The sequence below is a fragment of the Ornithorhynchus anatinus genome, chromosome 12 (assembly GCF_004115215.2).
Source record: "Ornithorhynchus anatinus isolate Pmale09 chromosome 12, mOrnAna1.pri.v4, whole genome shotgun sequence".
NCBI classification, from domain to species: domain Eukaryota; kingdom Metazoa; phylum Chordata; class Mammalia; order Monotremata; family Ornithorhynchidae; genus Ornithorhynchus; species Ornithorhynchus anatinus.
The window spans coordinates 33043406-33062035 of NC_041739.1; the positions used below are offsets into that span (position 1 = coordinate 33043406).

The 18630-nt window shown below is 45.4% G+C and overlaps 1 protein-coding gene and 1 non-coding gene across 7 annotated transcripts in view; both read left to right on the forward strand.

Moving 5' to 3' along the window:
* Nucleotides 1–18630, forward strand: part of LOC107547942 — a 92993-nt gene that overhangs the window by 60535 nt on the left and 13828 nt on the right. For all 6 annotated transcript variants that reach the window (XR_005660619.1, XM_039913707.1, XM_039913708.1 and 3 more), the window contains 4 exons: nt 162–260; nt 7438–7611; nt 10662–10751; nt 16648–16843. Coding sequence is in view for 5 of the 6 variants with exons in the window: in XM_039913707.1 (XP_039769641.1) it covers nt 162–260; nt 7438–7611; nt 10662–10751; nt 16648–16843 (559 nt within the window). In the remaining variant the exon portion in view is untranslated. The remainder of the gene's footprint in view (nt 1–161; nt 261–7437; nt 7612–10661; nt 10752–16647; nt 16844–18630) is intronic.
* On the forward strand, nt 2614–2751 carry LOC114815699. The gene has a single exon (XR_003763501.1). It is a non-coding gene; the product is annotated as a small nucleolar RNA SNORA7 (small nucleolar RNA).

Genomic DNA, 18630 nt, shown 5'->3' on the forward strand with positions numbered 1-18630 from the left:
GAGTGCTGGAAGACGCTGTCAGATTTGGAAGTCATAGAGGGTCACAGCCACCCGTTCTCAAGTGACTCTCTTGTGGGGCTGGATTTCTTAGGAAATGAAGAAGATCTTTGTGCACTGTAGTTGTTCTGATTGAACGATAATGGAATATTATTTTCTTATAGGGCATTCCTTCCACAGGCAAGATGGTTTCCAAGAAGTCTAGCAAACAGTCTGTATTCACTGAGAAGAACACAACCGGCTACCTTCCGGAAAAAATCCAGGTATATTGTTTGGCAACTTCCCCTAGACCTAGGGGAGAAGTGAAATTAGAATGGTGCAGGCTTTTTCCTGAGGTCTAGACTTCCCGAGACATGTGTTTCAAGTCATATATTAGGAAGTTGGTAAAAATTAGTGTATTAAAATCTGCTAGGGGGCTATCTGGTTTCAGATCCTACAGTGCAGTAGTTGGATGGGATGCAAAACTAACACAGAAAAATTGAATTAAAAAAAGGATCCCCCGTAGTTATAGGAAAGCTCAAGTTTCTTGATTTTAATCAATTAAACTCGCGTTTCTGATCTGGAATATTGAGCAGAGTGTTCCCAGGTACGGAAACCTCGGCCCATAAATTGATATAGCATGGCAGTAACAAAAAAGCACTGAGGTTGCATACAAGATAATAAGGTTGGAAACAGCCTCTGTCTCCTATGTAGCTCTCTCTGCAAAAGGGAGGGAGAATAGTTTTTCATCCCCATTTTAAAGAAGAGGAAACAGCCACAGAGAAGGTGTCTTACTGAAGGTAACATGGCAGACTAGTGGTAGAGCTGGGATTAGAACTCAAAGTCCAAGTATGACTCCAAGTCCTGCCCTGTCTTCTCTCCACTAGACTATCTGTTGCCAATCGGTCAATCAGTGGTATCTTATTCATTCAATAGTATTTACTGAGCGCTTACTATGTGCAGAGCACTGTACTAAGCGCTTGGAACGTACAATTCGGCAACAGATAGAGACAATCCCTGCCCAGTGACGGGCTCACAGTCTAATGAGGGGAGACAGACGGCAGAGCAAAACGGAATGAAACAAAGACAACATAATCATGATAAATAGAATCTAGGGGATGTACTCCTCATTAACAAAATAAATAAGGTAATAAATCATATATACAAGTGAGCACAGTGCTGATGGGAGGGGAAGGGGGGAGGAGCAGAGGGAAAGGGGGCTCAGCTGAGGGGAGGTGAAGGGGGAAAGGGGAGGTGCAGAGGGAAAACGGGGGGTAGCTCAGTCTGGGAAGGCCTCTTGGAGGAGGTGAATCTTTTCGATGCTTGCAGTGTACACAGCACTATATTAAGTGTTGGGAGAGCATGATACAATCGGAAGACCTGTTCCCTGCCCTCAAGGAGTTTGCAATCTAATGGATGAGACAGATTTTAAAGGAAATGACAGACAAGGGAAGCCACCAAGGATAGAGCTTTGTGGGAGGGGGATGAACACCCAAGTGCTTAGCGGGTGAGAATAAATGCACGGGGGAGGCCTTAGGAAGGGGAAAATGGGATTGGGGGAGAGACCTTAATCAAGAAAGGCTTCCTGGAAGAGATAAGATTTTAGAAGTACCTTGAAGAAAGGAAGATAGGAGGTGGCAGGTGGATAGAGCATTAACGTGGGTTTCAGAAGGACCCGTGCTCAATTCCTGGTTCCACCACTTATCTGCTGGATATTGGGCAAATCACTTAACATAGCTGTGCCTCAGTTACCTCATTTGTAAAATAGGGATTGATAACGTTTTTAGCCCCATGTGGGACATAGACTGTGTAATACCTGATTAGCTTGCGTCTACCCCAGTGCTTTGTACAATGCTTGACACATAGTAAGCACTTAACAATTTGATTATTAAAAAGTTGGAAGGGAGTTCCAAGCTAGAGGGAGGATGTGAAAAAGGAGTCAATAGTGGGCGAGATGAGATTGAGGCACAGAAAGTAAGTTGGTATTAGAGGAGCGAAGTGTGCAAGCTGGGTTTTAGTGGAAGAGGAGTGAAAATAAGTAGGGTGAGAGTTGATTGAGTTCCTTGAATCCGATGATGCCAAGTTTCTTCTTGACGTGGAGATGGATGGGCAACCCATCGGAAGGCACTTGAGGAGACATGCACAGAATAATCTTTTAGAAAAATGATCCAGACAGCAGAGTGAAGCAAAAGGAGTAAGCTCCTTTTGGGCTCGGAACATATCTACCAACTCTGTTATATTGTACTTTCCCAAGTGCTCAGTACAGTGCTCTCCACACAATAAGTGCTCAATAAATACGACTGGTGGATTGATTTGACTGGAGAGGGGAGAAGCTGGAGGTAGAGAGATCAGCATGGAGACTGAGGCAACAGTGGAGGTAGGATACATTAAGAAAGAGCTTGGCGTCGAGGAAGATCGAGGGCTTGGGAGTCAGAGGACCTGGGTTCTAACTCAGGCTCTTCCACTTGTCTGCTCTACGGTCCTAGACAAGTCTGTTAATTTCTCTGTGCCTCTTTCCTCATCTATAAAATAGGGATTCAATGCCTGTTCTCCCTTCTACTTAGATTGTGAGCCCCATGTGTTAAAGGGACTGTGCCTGAGCTGATTATCTTGTATCTACCGCAGCATTTAGAACAGCCCCTCTCTGGATCACATCTGGAGAGTTTCCGGTACTCTACCAGTCTCAGCTATAGGAGGGAGAGTCGAGCAGAGGCCTGTCCATTCCATTCCTAGCTTGGCCAATGGCCAGCGAGTGGAAGGCAATCTGCTACAAGTCAAAACTCACCTGTGCTGGGCAGCAGCGGCACGGGAGAGTGTCAAGGTCAAAGACTCAAGTTTACTGTGTGTAAAAAGGCAATAGCGAACCACTTCCGTATTGTTAGGAAGAAACCTCCATGGATCCACTGGATTGCAGTCGAAGGTGGGGCATTCTGTGAGAGATGTGTCCATGGAGTCACTACGGTCGCAACAACTTGACAGAACAAGACTTAGAACAGCGCTTGACACATAGTAAGTGCTTAACAATTATCATTATTATGTGCTTGAGTCAGTGCAATAGCAGTTTGGAAAGGAAGGAGCAAATTCTAGAGATGTTTTGATAAATTAGTTATCCTCTGCCGTAGAGTTTCTCAGAAGGATGGAAAAGTTTGATGTTCAAAAGCAGCAGTGGAATTAGCAGAGCATTTGCTGAAACAAGCAATCTGCTCTGGATTGCTATTAGTTTCACTCTCATTTTTCCACGTACATGTTGTCCCTGAAGCATTAAGGAGGAAAATATTCCTCTAGAGTAGCCCAATATGCAACCTTGGACATCCTGATGTTCCGCTCATTTGGCTGAGCTTTGAGTTCCATTAACTGACAATGTACAAGCAGCATCTGGCATCACTGATGAGCTGACCATACTTAGAAATTAGAAAACAAATTTATTCCTAGCAAATGGAAGTTTTGGTCACTGTTGTCCTATGCGAAGTACATCAGAGTTCAGGTCGTTCCATTTCTGCTTAGAACTCAGCATCCAGATCATCCTGGATGTCGAGGTCTCTTTTGGGTTTAGTAATTTGCCTGCGTTTGTCAGATAAGGACAACAGCATTCAAATCCATCAATCCATCAGTGGCATTTCTTTATTCAATTATATTTATTGAGTACTTACTGTGTGCAGAGCACTGTACTAAGCACTTGGAAAGTACATTTCTTGAGCACTTACTGTGGGCAGAACTGTACTAAGCACTTGGGTAAGATTAGGTTTGTAATAATAATAATGTTGGGATTTGTTAAGCGCTTATTATGTGCAGAGCACCGTTCTAAGCGCTGGGGTAGATACAGGGTAATCAGGTTGTCCCACACGAGGCTCACGGTTAATCCCCATTTTACAGATGAGGTCACTGAGGCCCAGAGAAGTGAAGTGACTTGCCCACAGTCACACAAGTAGATTGAATGACAGGGCTAGAGAAGAGGCTGTAAGCGCATTCTCTAGACTGTATGCTCGTTGTAGGCAGAGTGTGTGTCTGTTGTTGTGTTGTACTCTCCCAAGAGCTTAGCACAGTGCTCTGCACAGAGTAAGTACTCAGTAAGAATAAATGAATACATGTGGGAGTTGTCTGCATAGTGAGGGCAGCTGAAGCAAAGTGAGGACGTGAGGTTTGAGGGAGAAGAGTAGGGGGACAAGTAACCGGAGCTTGGGGAAGGCCAAGAATACAAGGATGGAAGGCAGAAGAGGAGCCAGCAAACAAAACAGAGAAGCCAAAGTCAGAGAGGTGAACAGAGAACCAGGTAGGAAGAACCTCCAACTCTGAATTAGGTGGAGAATGATAGAAGAGGGTAGAAGTAGAAAGAAGCACTTAGATCCATATCCATAATTTATATTAATGTTTGTCTCCCTCTCTAGACCGTAAACTCGTTGCGGGCGAGTTTATTATTATACTGAACTCTCGCAAGCACTTACTGCCTGCTGAACACTGTACTAAGTGCTCAGTAAATACAGTTGACTGACTTCCCTTATGTGGTTTCACCATTTCTTGGAAATGAACTTGTATAGCGTGGCTCAGTGGAAAGAGAACGGGCTTTGGAGTCATAGGTCATGGGTTTGAATCCCGGCGCTGCCGCTTGTCAGCTGTGTGACTGTGGGCAAGTCACTTAACTTCTCGGTGCCTCAGTGACCTCATCTGTAAAATGGGGATTAAGACTGTGAGCCCCACGTGGGACAACCTGATTCCCCTGTGTCTACCCCAGCGCTTAGAACGGTGCTCTGCACATAGTAAGCGCTTAACAAATACCAACATTATTATTTACATTATTATTATTCTCATTTCTCTCTGTTTTTGCCACGTCTTTGGGTCCGCTACAGGCAGGGACATTTAGAATTGGGCACGTGTGTGTGCGCGCATCCACACACTGCACAGTGGTGAAGGGAAACAACAATTTCCGATCTGTTTTCAGTCTGTTGGATAGAGAAAAATGAAGCAAATACTGTTATTCATCTCCCTCAGGTGGCCACATTTCAAAATGATTCATTTTTGATCTCTGGGAAGTCCAGGGCCTCTGCATAATCAATCAGAGGCAACGGGAAGTACTATTTAAATAGAAAATGCTCACTCCAGGGTTTCCCCCTCCCCTATCAAAATTCAACTGTAAATCCTCACATGTGAGTTAGCATAGTTCTGAGACTTAAGGGATCCTGTTGATTAATATAGTGGCATTTCAGAAGAGCATTTTGATTTTAGATTTCTGCATTAATTTATTAATTTAAGGCCCGGATACAGTCCTAGGACCACTTTGAATAGGGGCGGCCGGCGGCCATCGAACTTCAGCTAATAACCCCCGGACCCTTGATTGGACCCTCGGGAGTTGGGAAGGTGGTTATAGTTGTTTCACTAGGTAGGCAGCGAGGAAATCTGATGGACGTTTGTTCAACAAGAACCACTAAGGGGAGAAGCATTCATTAATGAATTTTCCAAGAACCTTAACATTAGGAGGGAGCACTGAAGCAAGGGAATAGTACTCTGAAACCTGGACCCAAAGAGATCCCTGACAGGCCACTGACCTCTCACCCGCATCCTGACTGTGGCCTGGAACACCCTCCTCCTTCATATCACTCTTCCTTTCCCCCTCTCCCACCTCAAAGTCTTAGTGAAGGCACAGCTCCTCCATGAGGCCTTCCCTGACTAAGCCCTCTTTTCTTTTCCTCCCACTGCCTTCTGCATCACCCTGAGTCGCTCCCTATATTCATGTCTCCCCACCAGCCCCCAGTAATTGTAATTTATTTATATTAACTTCTGTCCATCCCCCTCCCCACCTCCCAGATTGTGAACTCGTAGTGGGCAGGGAATATGTCTACCAACTCTGTTATGTTGTGCTCTCCCACACTTACTGCAGTGCTCTGCACGTGGTAAGTGCTCAATAAATACAAGAGATTCAGTTAATCATCAGTTTATTGAGTACTATGGAGTGCAAAGCCTTGGACTGTCTGGGAGTGTATAACTGAAGACACACATTCCAATCTATCATATTGATTCAGTGCTTACTCTGTGCAGAGCACTTTACACCACACACTTGGGACGGTACAATATAGCAGAGTTGGTAGATATATTCCCTGTCGACAAGGAGCTTACAGTCTACAGCGGGAGACAGACATTAATACAAATAAATTACTGATATAATAATAATAATGTTGGTATTTGTTAAGCACTGACTATGTGCAGGGCACTGTTCTATGCGCTGGGGGCGATACAGAATAATCAGGTTGTCCCACGTGGGGCTCACAGTCTTCATCCCCATTTTACAGATGGGGTCACTGAGGCACAGAGAAGTGAAGTGACTTGTCCACGGTCACACAGCTGACGAGTGGCAGAGTGGGGATTCGAATCCATGACCTCTGACTCCCGAGCCCGGGCTCTTTCCACTGAGCCACGCTGCTTCTCAGCGTACAAAAGAGCTGTGGGGCTGAGGATGGAGAGGATTAAGGGTGCTTTCCCTGTCTTCAAGAATGATGACAGACAAAATGAATTACTAATACTGAGAGCAAGAGGAAGAACAACCATGTATTGTCTTGAATATGATCCCCACGGGGTTGAGGATATTCAAAATCTGTTGGGTAGGTGCATCAAACTGGAGCTAGACCGGATTTCCTCAGTGTGACAATCTAAAAAAGCTGAAATTATCTGTCTTTGGAGTTTGCCCACAAGATAACTTCTGTGCAGTAGAAGGATTGATCTGCTGACACCATGTCCCTCCTGCATAGATGATATCTTAGAGAAATGCACCTCTTCCTTGTAATATATGGCATATCTGCACTGGTCCCTGCACCTGAGAATAAACTCGCTGTTAAAGATGTTTTGCATTTACATCGGTGACAACTGACACACAGGTCTTCAATGTTCAATAATTAAGAAACATATTTCAGTAGCGAGGACCCTGTGGGATTATCATGGAAGACTTGGGGGTGATGTCGCTGTCTCGATGGAAGACTGAGTCTGAGGCACGTCCTATTTTGCTTTGGCTGTATTGAGGCTGAAGCAAAATCTACGTCTTTTCAACCAAAAAAAGATTTCATTTAACAGTCGGAACCAAGAAGATTATCCAGTAGTGGGGGGCTGGTTGGTTTCTAAGAACTTCAGTTTTCATGATATACCCGGGACACACTAATAAGCAGGCTTGAGGAGGTGGAAGAAATACGTCCACCTCTCCTAGGATGTATAGCGATGGGGCGCAGTCCTGTTTTGGAAGTTAGAAAAAAAAATCCAAAGAGGGAGTCATTTTTCAATAGTAAACTGCACAGTGCCAACTACAGAGGACCCAGACAGATTTCACAAAAAATGCCATTTTACTTAGTATCAGCTCTGGATACAGCATTGGTTCCTTCTCACAATAGTTGCCATGGCAGTAACTCATTCATTTCCAGAGCGACATACAGTTAATCATCATGGTTTTGTTTTTCCCACCCCTGTATTTTTTCCCTCCCACAGGATATTTCCCACCTACTTGAGTGTGTTTATAAACTGAATGAGTCCACTGCTTTGGAGTTTCAAGAAGTGAAGGACAGAATAACTCAGCTGCAAAACCACCTGCTTAATTTAACAGACCGCTTTTTTTCCACGGAGATTGCCATGGATTCTCTCATTCATTCTGTCAGGGCCCAGGTATGTAACGTTTGCTACTTTTCCAAAATGTGACACTCCTTCATCCTTCCATTAGAGACCTGCTCCACTGGCTCAAAAAAGAAAAAAAAAAAAAAAATCAGGCCCCGACATTCAGGAGGTTTGGATTTTTATCCCTGGGAATCTGCCACCTGCTTTCCCAAAATCCCTATTCATGCTTCCTGCCCCATCTTACTCTGAATAAAAAGACTACTGATCCTCAAAAGAAGACTAACCGATTTTGATGCTGAGCGACAATAAAAAGCCACACACTGATTGATGCAGCAGTTCAAAAATGCTAATCCATTTTGAAAATGTAATTGATGGCTTTCATTAGCTCTTTCCCTGGCATCCCCTGCAGCAGTTAACAGCCCAATGCAGACTTTCCCTAATTTAAGTTACATGAAAAGTTAAAAAAAAAAAAACAAACCAACTACTTGCTAATAGTTAGATTTTGAGATTATCCTCAATGTGACCTGAATGAGCCACTGTTCGGTCTCATCTCAGTTATTCAGGGGCTGATTAACCCATTTGTAGATTTTCCCTTCCATTTTCCTTTCCCCTTCTCCACCCTTCTGTTCAAACTCTCTTGGTAACATGGCTAATATATTGAGAAATGGCACCCAAACCCTCTAAGAAAATCAGTGTTAGGCTTTCAGAGAAGCAGCATGGCCTAGTGGAAAGGGCATGGGCCTGGGAGAAAGATGACCTGGGTTCTAATTCTGGCTCTGCTAATTGCTTTCTGTGTGACCTGGGGCAAATTACTTCTCTGTGCATCAGTTACCTCATCTGTAAAATGGGGATTAAATCCCTTCCCTCTAATTAGACTGGGAACCCCATGTGGGACAGGGACTGGGTCCAGTGTGATAAATATGTATCTACTCCAGCATTTAGAACAATGCTTGACACACAGGAAGCACTTAACAAGTACCGAAAAAAAAATGACACCATAGCAACATCACAGTAGATCTCCTTGGACAAGGAACCTTCTTTTTAAGTGCTTACTATGTGCCAAGCATTGTGCTGAGCATTGGGGTAGATACAAGCTAATCAGGTTGGGCACAGTCCCTGTCCCACATGGGACACTCAGTCTACACAGGATGGAGAACAGGAGAACAGAAGCTCAGAGAAGTTAAGTGATTTGCCTAAGGTCCCACAGCAGTCAATTGGCAAAGCCAGGATTAGATCCCAGGTCCTTTGACTCCCAGGTCCACGCTCTGGACCACGCAGCTGCTCCTCTTCATGTCCTCTTTTTCCTCCTTGTTTACACATTAGTTGGTTGTGTATTTATGTCGTCCGTGCTTGCTATGTACCAAGCAGAGCTTTAAGCCATGGGATAGATACAAACATCAATCAATCAATGATATTTATTGAGCACTTACTGTGGACAGAGCACTATACTAAGCACTGGGAGAATACAGTACAACAGAGTTGGTGGACATATTCCCTTTCCACAGAGAGTTTAGAGATCAAAAGGTCCTGGATTTTTAACAGTAGTTGTTTTCCTGTCTGCCAAGCAGCATGAAGCAACACCATTAAGGTTGTGATATAATTATTATTATTATTATGGTGTTTGTTACCAGGCACTGTAATAAGAGTTGGAGTGGATACAAGCAAATTGGGTTGGACCCAATCCCTGCCCCACATGGGGCTCCCATTCTCAATCCCCATTTTACAGGTGAGTTAACTGAGGCACAGGAGAACTGAAGGCCCAAGGTCGCACAGCAGACAAGTGGTGGGGCCAGAATTAGAACCCAGGTCCTTCTGACTCCCAGGCCTATGCTGTACCCACTATGCCATGATGGGGGGAAGTGGCCTGCAACCTGCCCCTTCACATTAGCCTATCCAACTCCCTCAATCCTTCATCTTCTCTACCTTTTCAAGCCAACCTATTCCATCCCTACCACCCACTATAATTACTAGTCACCGTCATTTTACAGAACCTCCCTTGCCCCTGCTCTTCTGAGTCCTTTTGATGCCTTTCTCACCTCTCTTCTCACCTTCTCTTTACCTACACTGATCCTCGGGAACTTCAGTGCCCCAAGTAACCAAATAACCAGTTCCCAATAACCAGAGAAGCAGCATGGTCTAGGGGGAAGAGCACGAACCTGTGTGTCAGAGACCTGGGTTCTAATTTTGGCTTCATCAGTTGTCTGCTGTGTGATCGGGGGCAAGCCATTTAACTTCTCTGGGCCTCAGTTTCCTCAACTGCTAAAATGTGGATTTCATCCCTGTGAGCCCGTCAAACGGCAGGGACCATCTCTATCTGTTGCCGACTTGTTCATTCCAAGCGCTTGGTACAGTGCTCTGCACATAGTAAGCGCTCAATAAATACTATTGAATGAATCCCTGTTCTACTTAGACCGTGAGCCCCATGTGGGACCTGATCATCTTGTACCTACCCCAGCGCTCAGTACAGTGCCTGGCACAGAGTAAGCACCTACAAATAACATTTTAAAAAAGTACTTGAACAGTGGGACACTCACCCAGACTAAAATTGCTAAACTATGAAGTTTCAATATTAGCAGGTGCTTTATTATAAGCTAGCGATCGCTTAAACTCATTCTGAGATGGCCACCAAACTTTACCCACAGCCATATGGCATATGTTATTTGGTATAAAGAAGCCCATTAGCTTAAGAGATAAGTGAATGGAATATGTTCAACTGAATCTATCTTGCCTTAACTACGAGCAACCCAAAAAGATAGCGTTAAATGCAATCTCTCCCTTATTTCCTCATAAGGAGAATACCGGGAAATGAAGTAGGTGGAATATATAGGAACTTGAAAATCAACCCAGAGCCTTTAGTTTCGAGGTATTCTGAGATAGAGGTATTCTGAGAAATTCACTGCTTTTCCTCCTTAAGCAAGCAACAGAGATTAATTGGTGTTTCCACTGAATGTCAGTGTTGTGCCACCCAAATCCCAACATCGTGCAGAAGAGAACTTTGAATGTGCATATTCAAGATACAGTTTTTAGTGGTAGCTTGTTAAACTCTGTGTTGTGTGCCTGCCTGATTCTCTCGCGTGATCCTTGTCTTCAACCTCCTGCAGAATCCCGTCGATTCGAAAATGAGCACGATGGAGAAACGATTCGATAACACCACCCAGGCACTGAATAACCTTGAAAAGCGCCTCGAGCAGGTCAGTGCTCTGTACATTTGTTTCCCATAATTGAATAGAGCTTATCCTTTATCAGGACGATAATTCCATTTTCAAAGATACACGGTTACTCCCTCTGCACAGAGTAATTTATTTGTTCATCTTGAATGTGGGTGGCAGGGAGCTACACGCAGCTGTTGAAACTGCAGACGGAGGTATAGAATATGTCATAATGTATTTATTCAGTAATAACGCAGACCACATTGGGTTAGGGAAGGAAAATGTATCCCCTGCTGCTTACAAGTAACTGAACATTAAGAGCCAAAATCAAATTGTTTTGTGGGAGGGAGAAGGAATTTCTACGACTTCTTCCCCAAACAAATAAATCTCTAAGGGAACATTGGGACCATTTGCAAACATTCTATTTCCTGTGAAATGAGTAGATCTATTCACAGCTAGGTTTATATTCAAATTTCACGTCTGTTTAACATTTCAAATGTATGCTGAGGACTTGGGCTGCAAATAACACAATCCCGTCTTCTGAAGAATTCAAGGACAACGAGTTTAATTCTCCCGGAACTGTGCTTTTGTGATTTATGACGGCAACGGGCACCTCCTCATAATGGCCTCCTTGTCCTCGGCCTGTAGACAGTCCAGTGTACCATACGGGAATCTGTTTCGGGGCATCTTTGAACATACCCTCTTATCCTTCGAAAGGACAGGCCAGAGAGAGACACTGTGTTTCCTTTTTTCCCAGATTTGCCATCTGCCTCCCTCCTTTCATTTGAAACGGTTCCTGGGATCCGAAGGAGCCCAGTCTTCTTGCTAGATAAAGACATTCAAAGAGCCAGGTGAATCTGAGCCTCCTGACGTTTCCTGGAAACAGTGACTGGAAACTCCGTCCCTGATTAGTGAAGCTAGTTTCTTCTCTTCCCCTGAGTCTGGAAGCAGCGGAAGGTAGATGATACATTTTAAGGAGGAGATAGGGCAGTCGGCTTGAGTGAGTGCTGGGTGAGGTATCCCTTCATTCAATGTCATATTTATAAAGTGCTTACTGTGCTGAGCACTGTACTAAGCGCTTGGGAAAATATAATACAGAATAAACAGGTAGAGAAATGGCAGTAATTTCCAGGACTGATGATTCTAACACGCAACTGGGACGCTTGTTAAGCACTTACTATGTGCCAAGCACTATACTAAGCACTGGGATAGATACAAGGAAATCAGGTCCCACATGGGTACTCTCACAGTCTAAACAGGAATAATAATAATGGTGGTATTTGTTAAGTGCTTACTGTGTGCCAAGCACTGTTCTAAGCCCTGGAGTAGATACAAGGTAATCAGGGTGTCCCACGTGGGGCTCACAGTCATAATCCCCGTTTTACAGATGAGGTCACTGAGACACAGAGAAGTTAAGTGACTAGCCCAAAGTCACAGAGCTCATAAGTGGCGGAGCCAGGATTAGAGCTCACGACCTCTGACTCCCAAGCCTGGGCTCTTTCCACTGAGCCACGCTGCTTACAGGTATTGAATCTTCATTTTGCAGATGAGGGAACTAAGGCACAGACAAGGTAAATAAATGACTTGCTCAAAGTCACCCAGCAGGCCAATAGAGGAGCTGAGATGACAACCCAGGTCCGCTGACTGCTAGGCCTGTGTTCTTTCCACTAGGCAACACTGCTTCCAGGAGGAAAACCGTGCAGGTGGGTGTGCGTGCGTCAGGGCGTGTGAAGCCAAGTGGTCTCCCTCTTGCAGGCTGCAGAAATAAACCCAGCCCCCAGGCAGAGAGAGAGGGTCTCGGAGGTAAAATGGCAATGTGTTTTGCAGTAGTATTATCTGAACCAATTATTCATTGGGTTACTGGAGAGATATTGGGGAAGGAATTAAATAAATAAAAATGTTGGTATTTGTTAAGCGCTTACTATGTGCCAAGCACCGTCCTAAGGGCTGGGGTAGATACAGGGTAATCAGGTTGTCCCATGTGGGGCTCACAGTCTTCATCCCCATTTTCCAGATGAGGTCACTGAGGCACAGAGAAGTGAAGTGACTTGCCCAAGGTCACAGAGCTGACAAGTGGGAGAGTCAGGATTCGAACCCCTGACCTCTGACTCCCAAACCCCCGCTCTTTCCACTAAGCCACGCCGCTTCTCGTTAGTTTTGCGATGACCCCGGACATCGCCGACATCACTGGCTTGACTATTTCGAAGCAGAAATAGTCTGCAAATCAACCGGTGGCCTTGTTTCTCAATCAGCGGCACTTACCGAACACTTGCTGTGTGCAAAGCACCGTACTAAGCACTTGGGAAAGTTCAGTGCAGTAGAGTTGGTAGACAGAATCCTTGTCCACAAGGAGTTTACAGGCTACAGATAATACCTCCTCCTCCCTGCCACCCCAGAGCAGCACTGGGGATGAGGTGATGAGGCTTTTAGCCCCAGCTCTGCCGGTGACTTGCCGTGGGAGCTGAGACAGGTCATTTGACTTGTCTGAATGTTAATTTCTCAGTGTTTAAGGAAACAACAAGAGCCTGGATGATAGATAACTAGCGTAAGGGGCTTTCAATCCATCACCTTATCCCCTCCTACTTTACCTGGCTGATTTCCTACTACCACCCAGCCCACGTGTTTTGCTCCTCCAACACCAGCCTACTCACGGTACCTCGGTCTCACTGCCACTTATCGCCCACGTCCCGCCTCAGGCCTGGAACGCCTTCCCTCTTCGGTTACTCTCTCCATGACCAAGCCCTCATTTCCTCTTCTCCCACTCCCTTCTGTCACACTCGCACCCTTTATCGTCCCCTCCCTCAGCCCCCCACAGCACAGAGGTACATATCTGTAATTTATGGATTTCTATTAACGTCTGCCTCCCCCTCTACACTTTAAGCTCGTTGTGGTCAGGGAATATGCCTGCCAACTCTGCTATATTGTACTCTTCCAAGCACTTAATACGGTGTTCTGCACACAGTAAACGTGATTATCGGGGTCAGAGAGATACCAGACAGGGAATTTGGAGCGGAAGTGGGAGAATTCTTGTGATACCATGCTTTTGGGAGTTCAGCTCTCCTGGCCCCTCCGCCACCCACCTATCTTTCCTCTCTAAAGCCTCCTTCCGTGCCAAGTCCTGCTCTCTTCAGAGTCCTCTGCGCCTTTGAGGGAAGCAGCAAGATGATCATCGATTGGCCTAAAGCACGTAGCACAAACCCAGGAGCTTCTGCTGCTGAACCAAGTAGGTGATCAATCGATGGCATTTATCGAGCACTTACTGCGTGCTAAGCACTGCACTTGGGAAAGTGCGACACAGTAGTTGATAGATGCCATCCCTGCCCACAAGGACAAAACCTGCCCACAAGGAGCTCTTCTCCCTGCCTCCTAAGGATGTGAAAGGGCAGAGCGGCTCTGGACTGTGAGCTCGTTGTGGGCAGGGAATATGCCCGTTTATTAGATCGCACTCTCCCAAGCGCTTAGTACAGTGCTTTGCACATATTAAGTGCTCAATAAATATTATTGAGAGTGTCACAGCACGTTTATTTGTGCAGGGGTTTTTTTTTCCAACGTAAGATTTTTTAACTTTATTTTTTTAAAAAAAGATGGCTAAGTTGAAGGACTAGGGGATCCTTTTCAGGTTTATCGCTCTTGGCTTGAAAATGTGATAAACAGCAAATCGTAGCTCTGTTGGTAGACAGGAAATTGCCCTGCATTTATCAGCGAGAAGGGAATAAATTACTTTGGGGTGGTGGATTAGCTCTTTCAGACCACTGTCAAATCATTCTCCCGAAAGTCTCTAAGTGGACATCCTGAGTTCCAGTATCTTTTATCTTGGCCCAATTATTTCAACACTTGACAATTAAATGGTATCACCGACACACTAGTAGTCAATTACTGGACCCCATTCCCAAAGAATGTGTATTTGCGCTAGTTTTTTATGGTTCGTTATGGATCCAGAAAGTGGTTCTGTGACACCCAGAGTCCAATAACAACAAAAGCAAGCTTACCTGCCCTACCGTGGAGAGAGTAAACGGAACGGGCTTCAGAGAAAGCGTACATCAGCTAAATCCAATGGATGTGCGGTCCTCGATTTAATTGGAACAGATACTTAATGGCTAGAGAGCTTCAGAGAGGGCGGTGGTAACTTTCGAATTTTATGCTGATCCGAAGATTCTAATTCCATCCTCGCCCGACTTTTTCACTCCAACGGCGGGGAAACCAGTAGACCGGTGTGCATCTTGTGAAAAACCGAACAAAAAATGGGCGTTCAAAGTTTCTTCATCTTCTTTCTAAATTTCTACCCATGCAGGTATGTTCCACAAGCCACTTAATTAGAATCTAAATAGAGCTGAGGAATGTGGTTTTACTCTGCACCACTAGAGGACACGACAGACTTGTTTTTGTGGGGAATTTTGACCACACCAACTTCAGCCATTCCTCTGACCTCTGGAAGCAGTTCTGCCCTGCTTTTTCAAGTCCTTGGCGGAGAAAGTTTGTCTTAGCCAAAGCCACTTTATAACAGAGACCCAAGAAAACACTGGGTTTGTCTCTGTGGTTAGAAAAGCAAAACTTAAACCGGTTAGAAAATGTCTCATTTGTCTAAAAGACTCCAGGGTGGAAAGAGTCGAGGCGGCAGCAGCATAGAAACCCTTGGCTCCTCTGTGTGAACTAGGAATTTAACAGCCACTAGAATAAGCTTATTTCCCACTCCTAAATATACGTGTGTCAGGTCAGGACCAAAGTGCTTCAGGATGACTCTTGGGAGGTGGTTAAACCATGGCCAATTCGGCAACTGTGAAATCTAGCTCAGTATGATCTCCACGTGATTGGGACAGATGTATGTCTGTGTGGTGACAATAGTCCTGAAGTACCCGCCTCACAGTCGGAGAACAGCCAGCAAGGCCACCTCCCGCTGCCCCGACAGTCCTTCTTTCAGCCAGCTTGGTGAGGGCAGTTCAGGTAGGGACGACTGTGGGAGGAACAGGAAGTACAGCTCCAGTGGGCCCGCTATATTAGCATGAGGCCGGTATGGACACGAGGCAGGTGTCAGAGTCACAGAGGAAATGCTTGAACTGCCTTCATAGAGGTTTTCAGCACACCCATTGCCCACCCCCCACCCCCAAATCTCCTCAGTGGGCACCATGTTTGTGGTGGTTTGGAGGGTTGTGTTAGGGGCAAGCAATATTCCACATTTGGCTTTTGCTTGGACTTTGGATGGGTAGCAGGGGATGGGTGTGTGTTTTATTTGGTGGTTTTGTGTGTGTGTGTGTCAGACTCTATCCACTTCACCCTTCTGCTTGGATTACTGGCCCCTTGGAAAGCCTCAATTCTCCCCCTTGAATAGATACAAGATAATCAGGCCAGGCACAGTCCCTGTTCTACCTGAGGCTTACAGTCTGACAGGGAGGAAGAATAGGTATTCAATTCTCCAGTTCACAGATGAGGAAACTGAGGTGCGAAAAGTTAAGTGGCTTGGCCACAGTCCCATGGCGGGGCAAGTTAAAAAACCAGGATTAGTATCCAAGTCGCTAGAGTCCCAGTCCTGTGCTCCTTCTTTTAGTCTAGACTGCTTAACTTTCTAATATTTCCTACCAGCAAATGGAAAACAGAAACTCCAATCAAAATCCTGGATAAAATACTAAAAAGACACTATTTTCCGTTATGGGTTAGTTTGGATCGGTTCACGATCCTTGTTTAAACTACCATTAGAATCCTTGGGAGCGATAACCACCATTTCTAGGTACAAGACAATGGACCCGCTTTGGGAAAACTCAAACTGAATTGCTTGGTTGGGGGGGGAGAGTATTTATTATTTATTTATTAGCTGAATAGTAGTATTCTCCACTTGAGTAGTATTTATCGGTTGGGAAATAAATGACCATCAGAGCATTTTGGAAAGGAAATCTGAGTTTTCCCCCAAAAGATGTCATCCTTCCACTGACCTTTTGCTCCCTAGGGCCTAGACACAGCCTTTCTGCAGATCTCCCAACTTAAAGATGACTTCTACCTGATTGAAAACTCCCCGAACCACACCAGTTCGCAACACGTAACTCCTTCGGCTCTACCAGCAGAACCTGCGGAGGTTCCAGAAATGATGTTCTCTCGGCCTGGCCTCCCATCTGCAACCACCAACCCAACGAATGAAGCTCCTGGTATGTTGCAAGTTTTCTGAGGTTGAATGGCCTGGGAACCTGGGAAATGACACCACGGTTTAAGGGGTGGGCTTCTCTTTTTTTTTTTTTCCCCTTTTTAAATGGTATTTGTTAAGCAAGTTGATTAGGCTGGACACAATTCCTGTCCCATATTGTGCTCACAGTCTACACAGGAGGGAGGAGAAATGAAGTGCAGAGAAGTTAAGTCACTTGCCCATGGTCATAGCGCAAGTAATTGGCAGAGGGGAGATTAGAATCCCGGGCCTCTGTCTCCCAGGCCTGGGCTCTTCCCACTAGGCCATGCTGCTCCTTTTGGAAACCTCAAATTTATATGCACTTTCCAAGTCCATCTCTCTACCTGCCTAGAAGGTTCTGGAACATTTTTTAAAATATGCTACGTGTTAAGTGCTTATGATGTGCCAGGCCGCGTTCTAAGCATTGGGTTAGTTAAGATGATCAGGTTGGGCGCAGTCCCTGTCCCACATGAGGCTTACGGTCGAAATTGGAGGAGGATTTAATCCCTATTTTACAAATGAGGTGATTGCACAGAAAAGTTAAGTGACTCGGCCAAAGTCACACAGCAGGCAAAATGGCAGGGCCAGACTTTGAACCCAAGTCCTCTGACTCCCAGGCCCATACTCTTTCTAATAGGCCATGCTGTTTCCCCGACATGAGACACTTTCATTTCTAAAGCAGTGTAAACTCTGCTCAGACAGTGGGTCCAGGAGCACGGAGGGACAGCTGCCCACATAATGATCATGCTACTTGTGAAGCACTTCATTCAGTCGTATTTATTGAGCGCTTACTGTGTGCAGAGCACTGTACTAAGCACCTATGTGCCAAGCATTGTTCAAAACGCTGGAATAGATGCAAGTCAGTCAGGTTGGACTCAGTCCTTGTCCCACATGATGAAGTGTCCGAACGCCAGAGAAGTTCAGTGATGTGCCCAAGGTCACACAGTAGACGTGGTGGAGCTGGGATTAGAACTCAGGTCTTTCTGTCTCTTAGTCCCATGCTCTATCCACCAAGCCACACTGCCTCTCATGCAAGTACATGGGCAGCAAGGCCTAATGGAAAGAGCATAGGCCTGGGTTCTAATCCTGCTGTGTGAACTGGGACAAATGCTTCCGTTTCCTAATCTGTAAAATGGGGATTCAATATCTGTCCTTTCTCCTACTTAGTCTGTGAGTCCCATGTGCACAGGGACTGTGTCCAACCTGATTAAATACCCCAGCACTTAGCACATAGTTGGTGCTTGACAATTACCACAACAATAATACACACCATGAGACACCCTTCCCAAATCTGACCTGTGGAGGCCAAAAACCTGGAAGGCACAGACCAACCTACTCTCATCCAAACCTGCTCCCCCCCTGCTTTTTTTTTTTTTTTAAATCATATTTGCTAAGTGCTTACTGTACTCCAGGCACTGTGCTAAGTGCTAGGATAACTAAAAGTTACTCAGATTGGACAAAGTCCAGATCCCACATGGGTTACAGTCCTAATTCTCATTTTACAGATGAGGTAACTGAGGCACAGAGAAGTGAAACAACTCGCCCCAGATCACACAGCAGGAAGTGGTGGAGCTGGTATTAGAATTCAACTCCTCCTGACTTCCAGGCCCACGTGCTATCCCCAAGGCAACACTGCTTCTGGAGTTGACGTTGCCTTTTATGATCCAGCAGTCCCAGGCCCCCGGAGGGATCCGCCCAAAAGTACCCCAAGAAAGGTGGTGGACTGGCTATGGATACCGCAAAGGGCAAACAGTTGACCGTTTGGTCAATCCT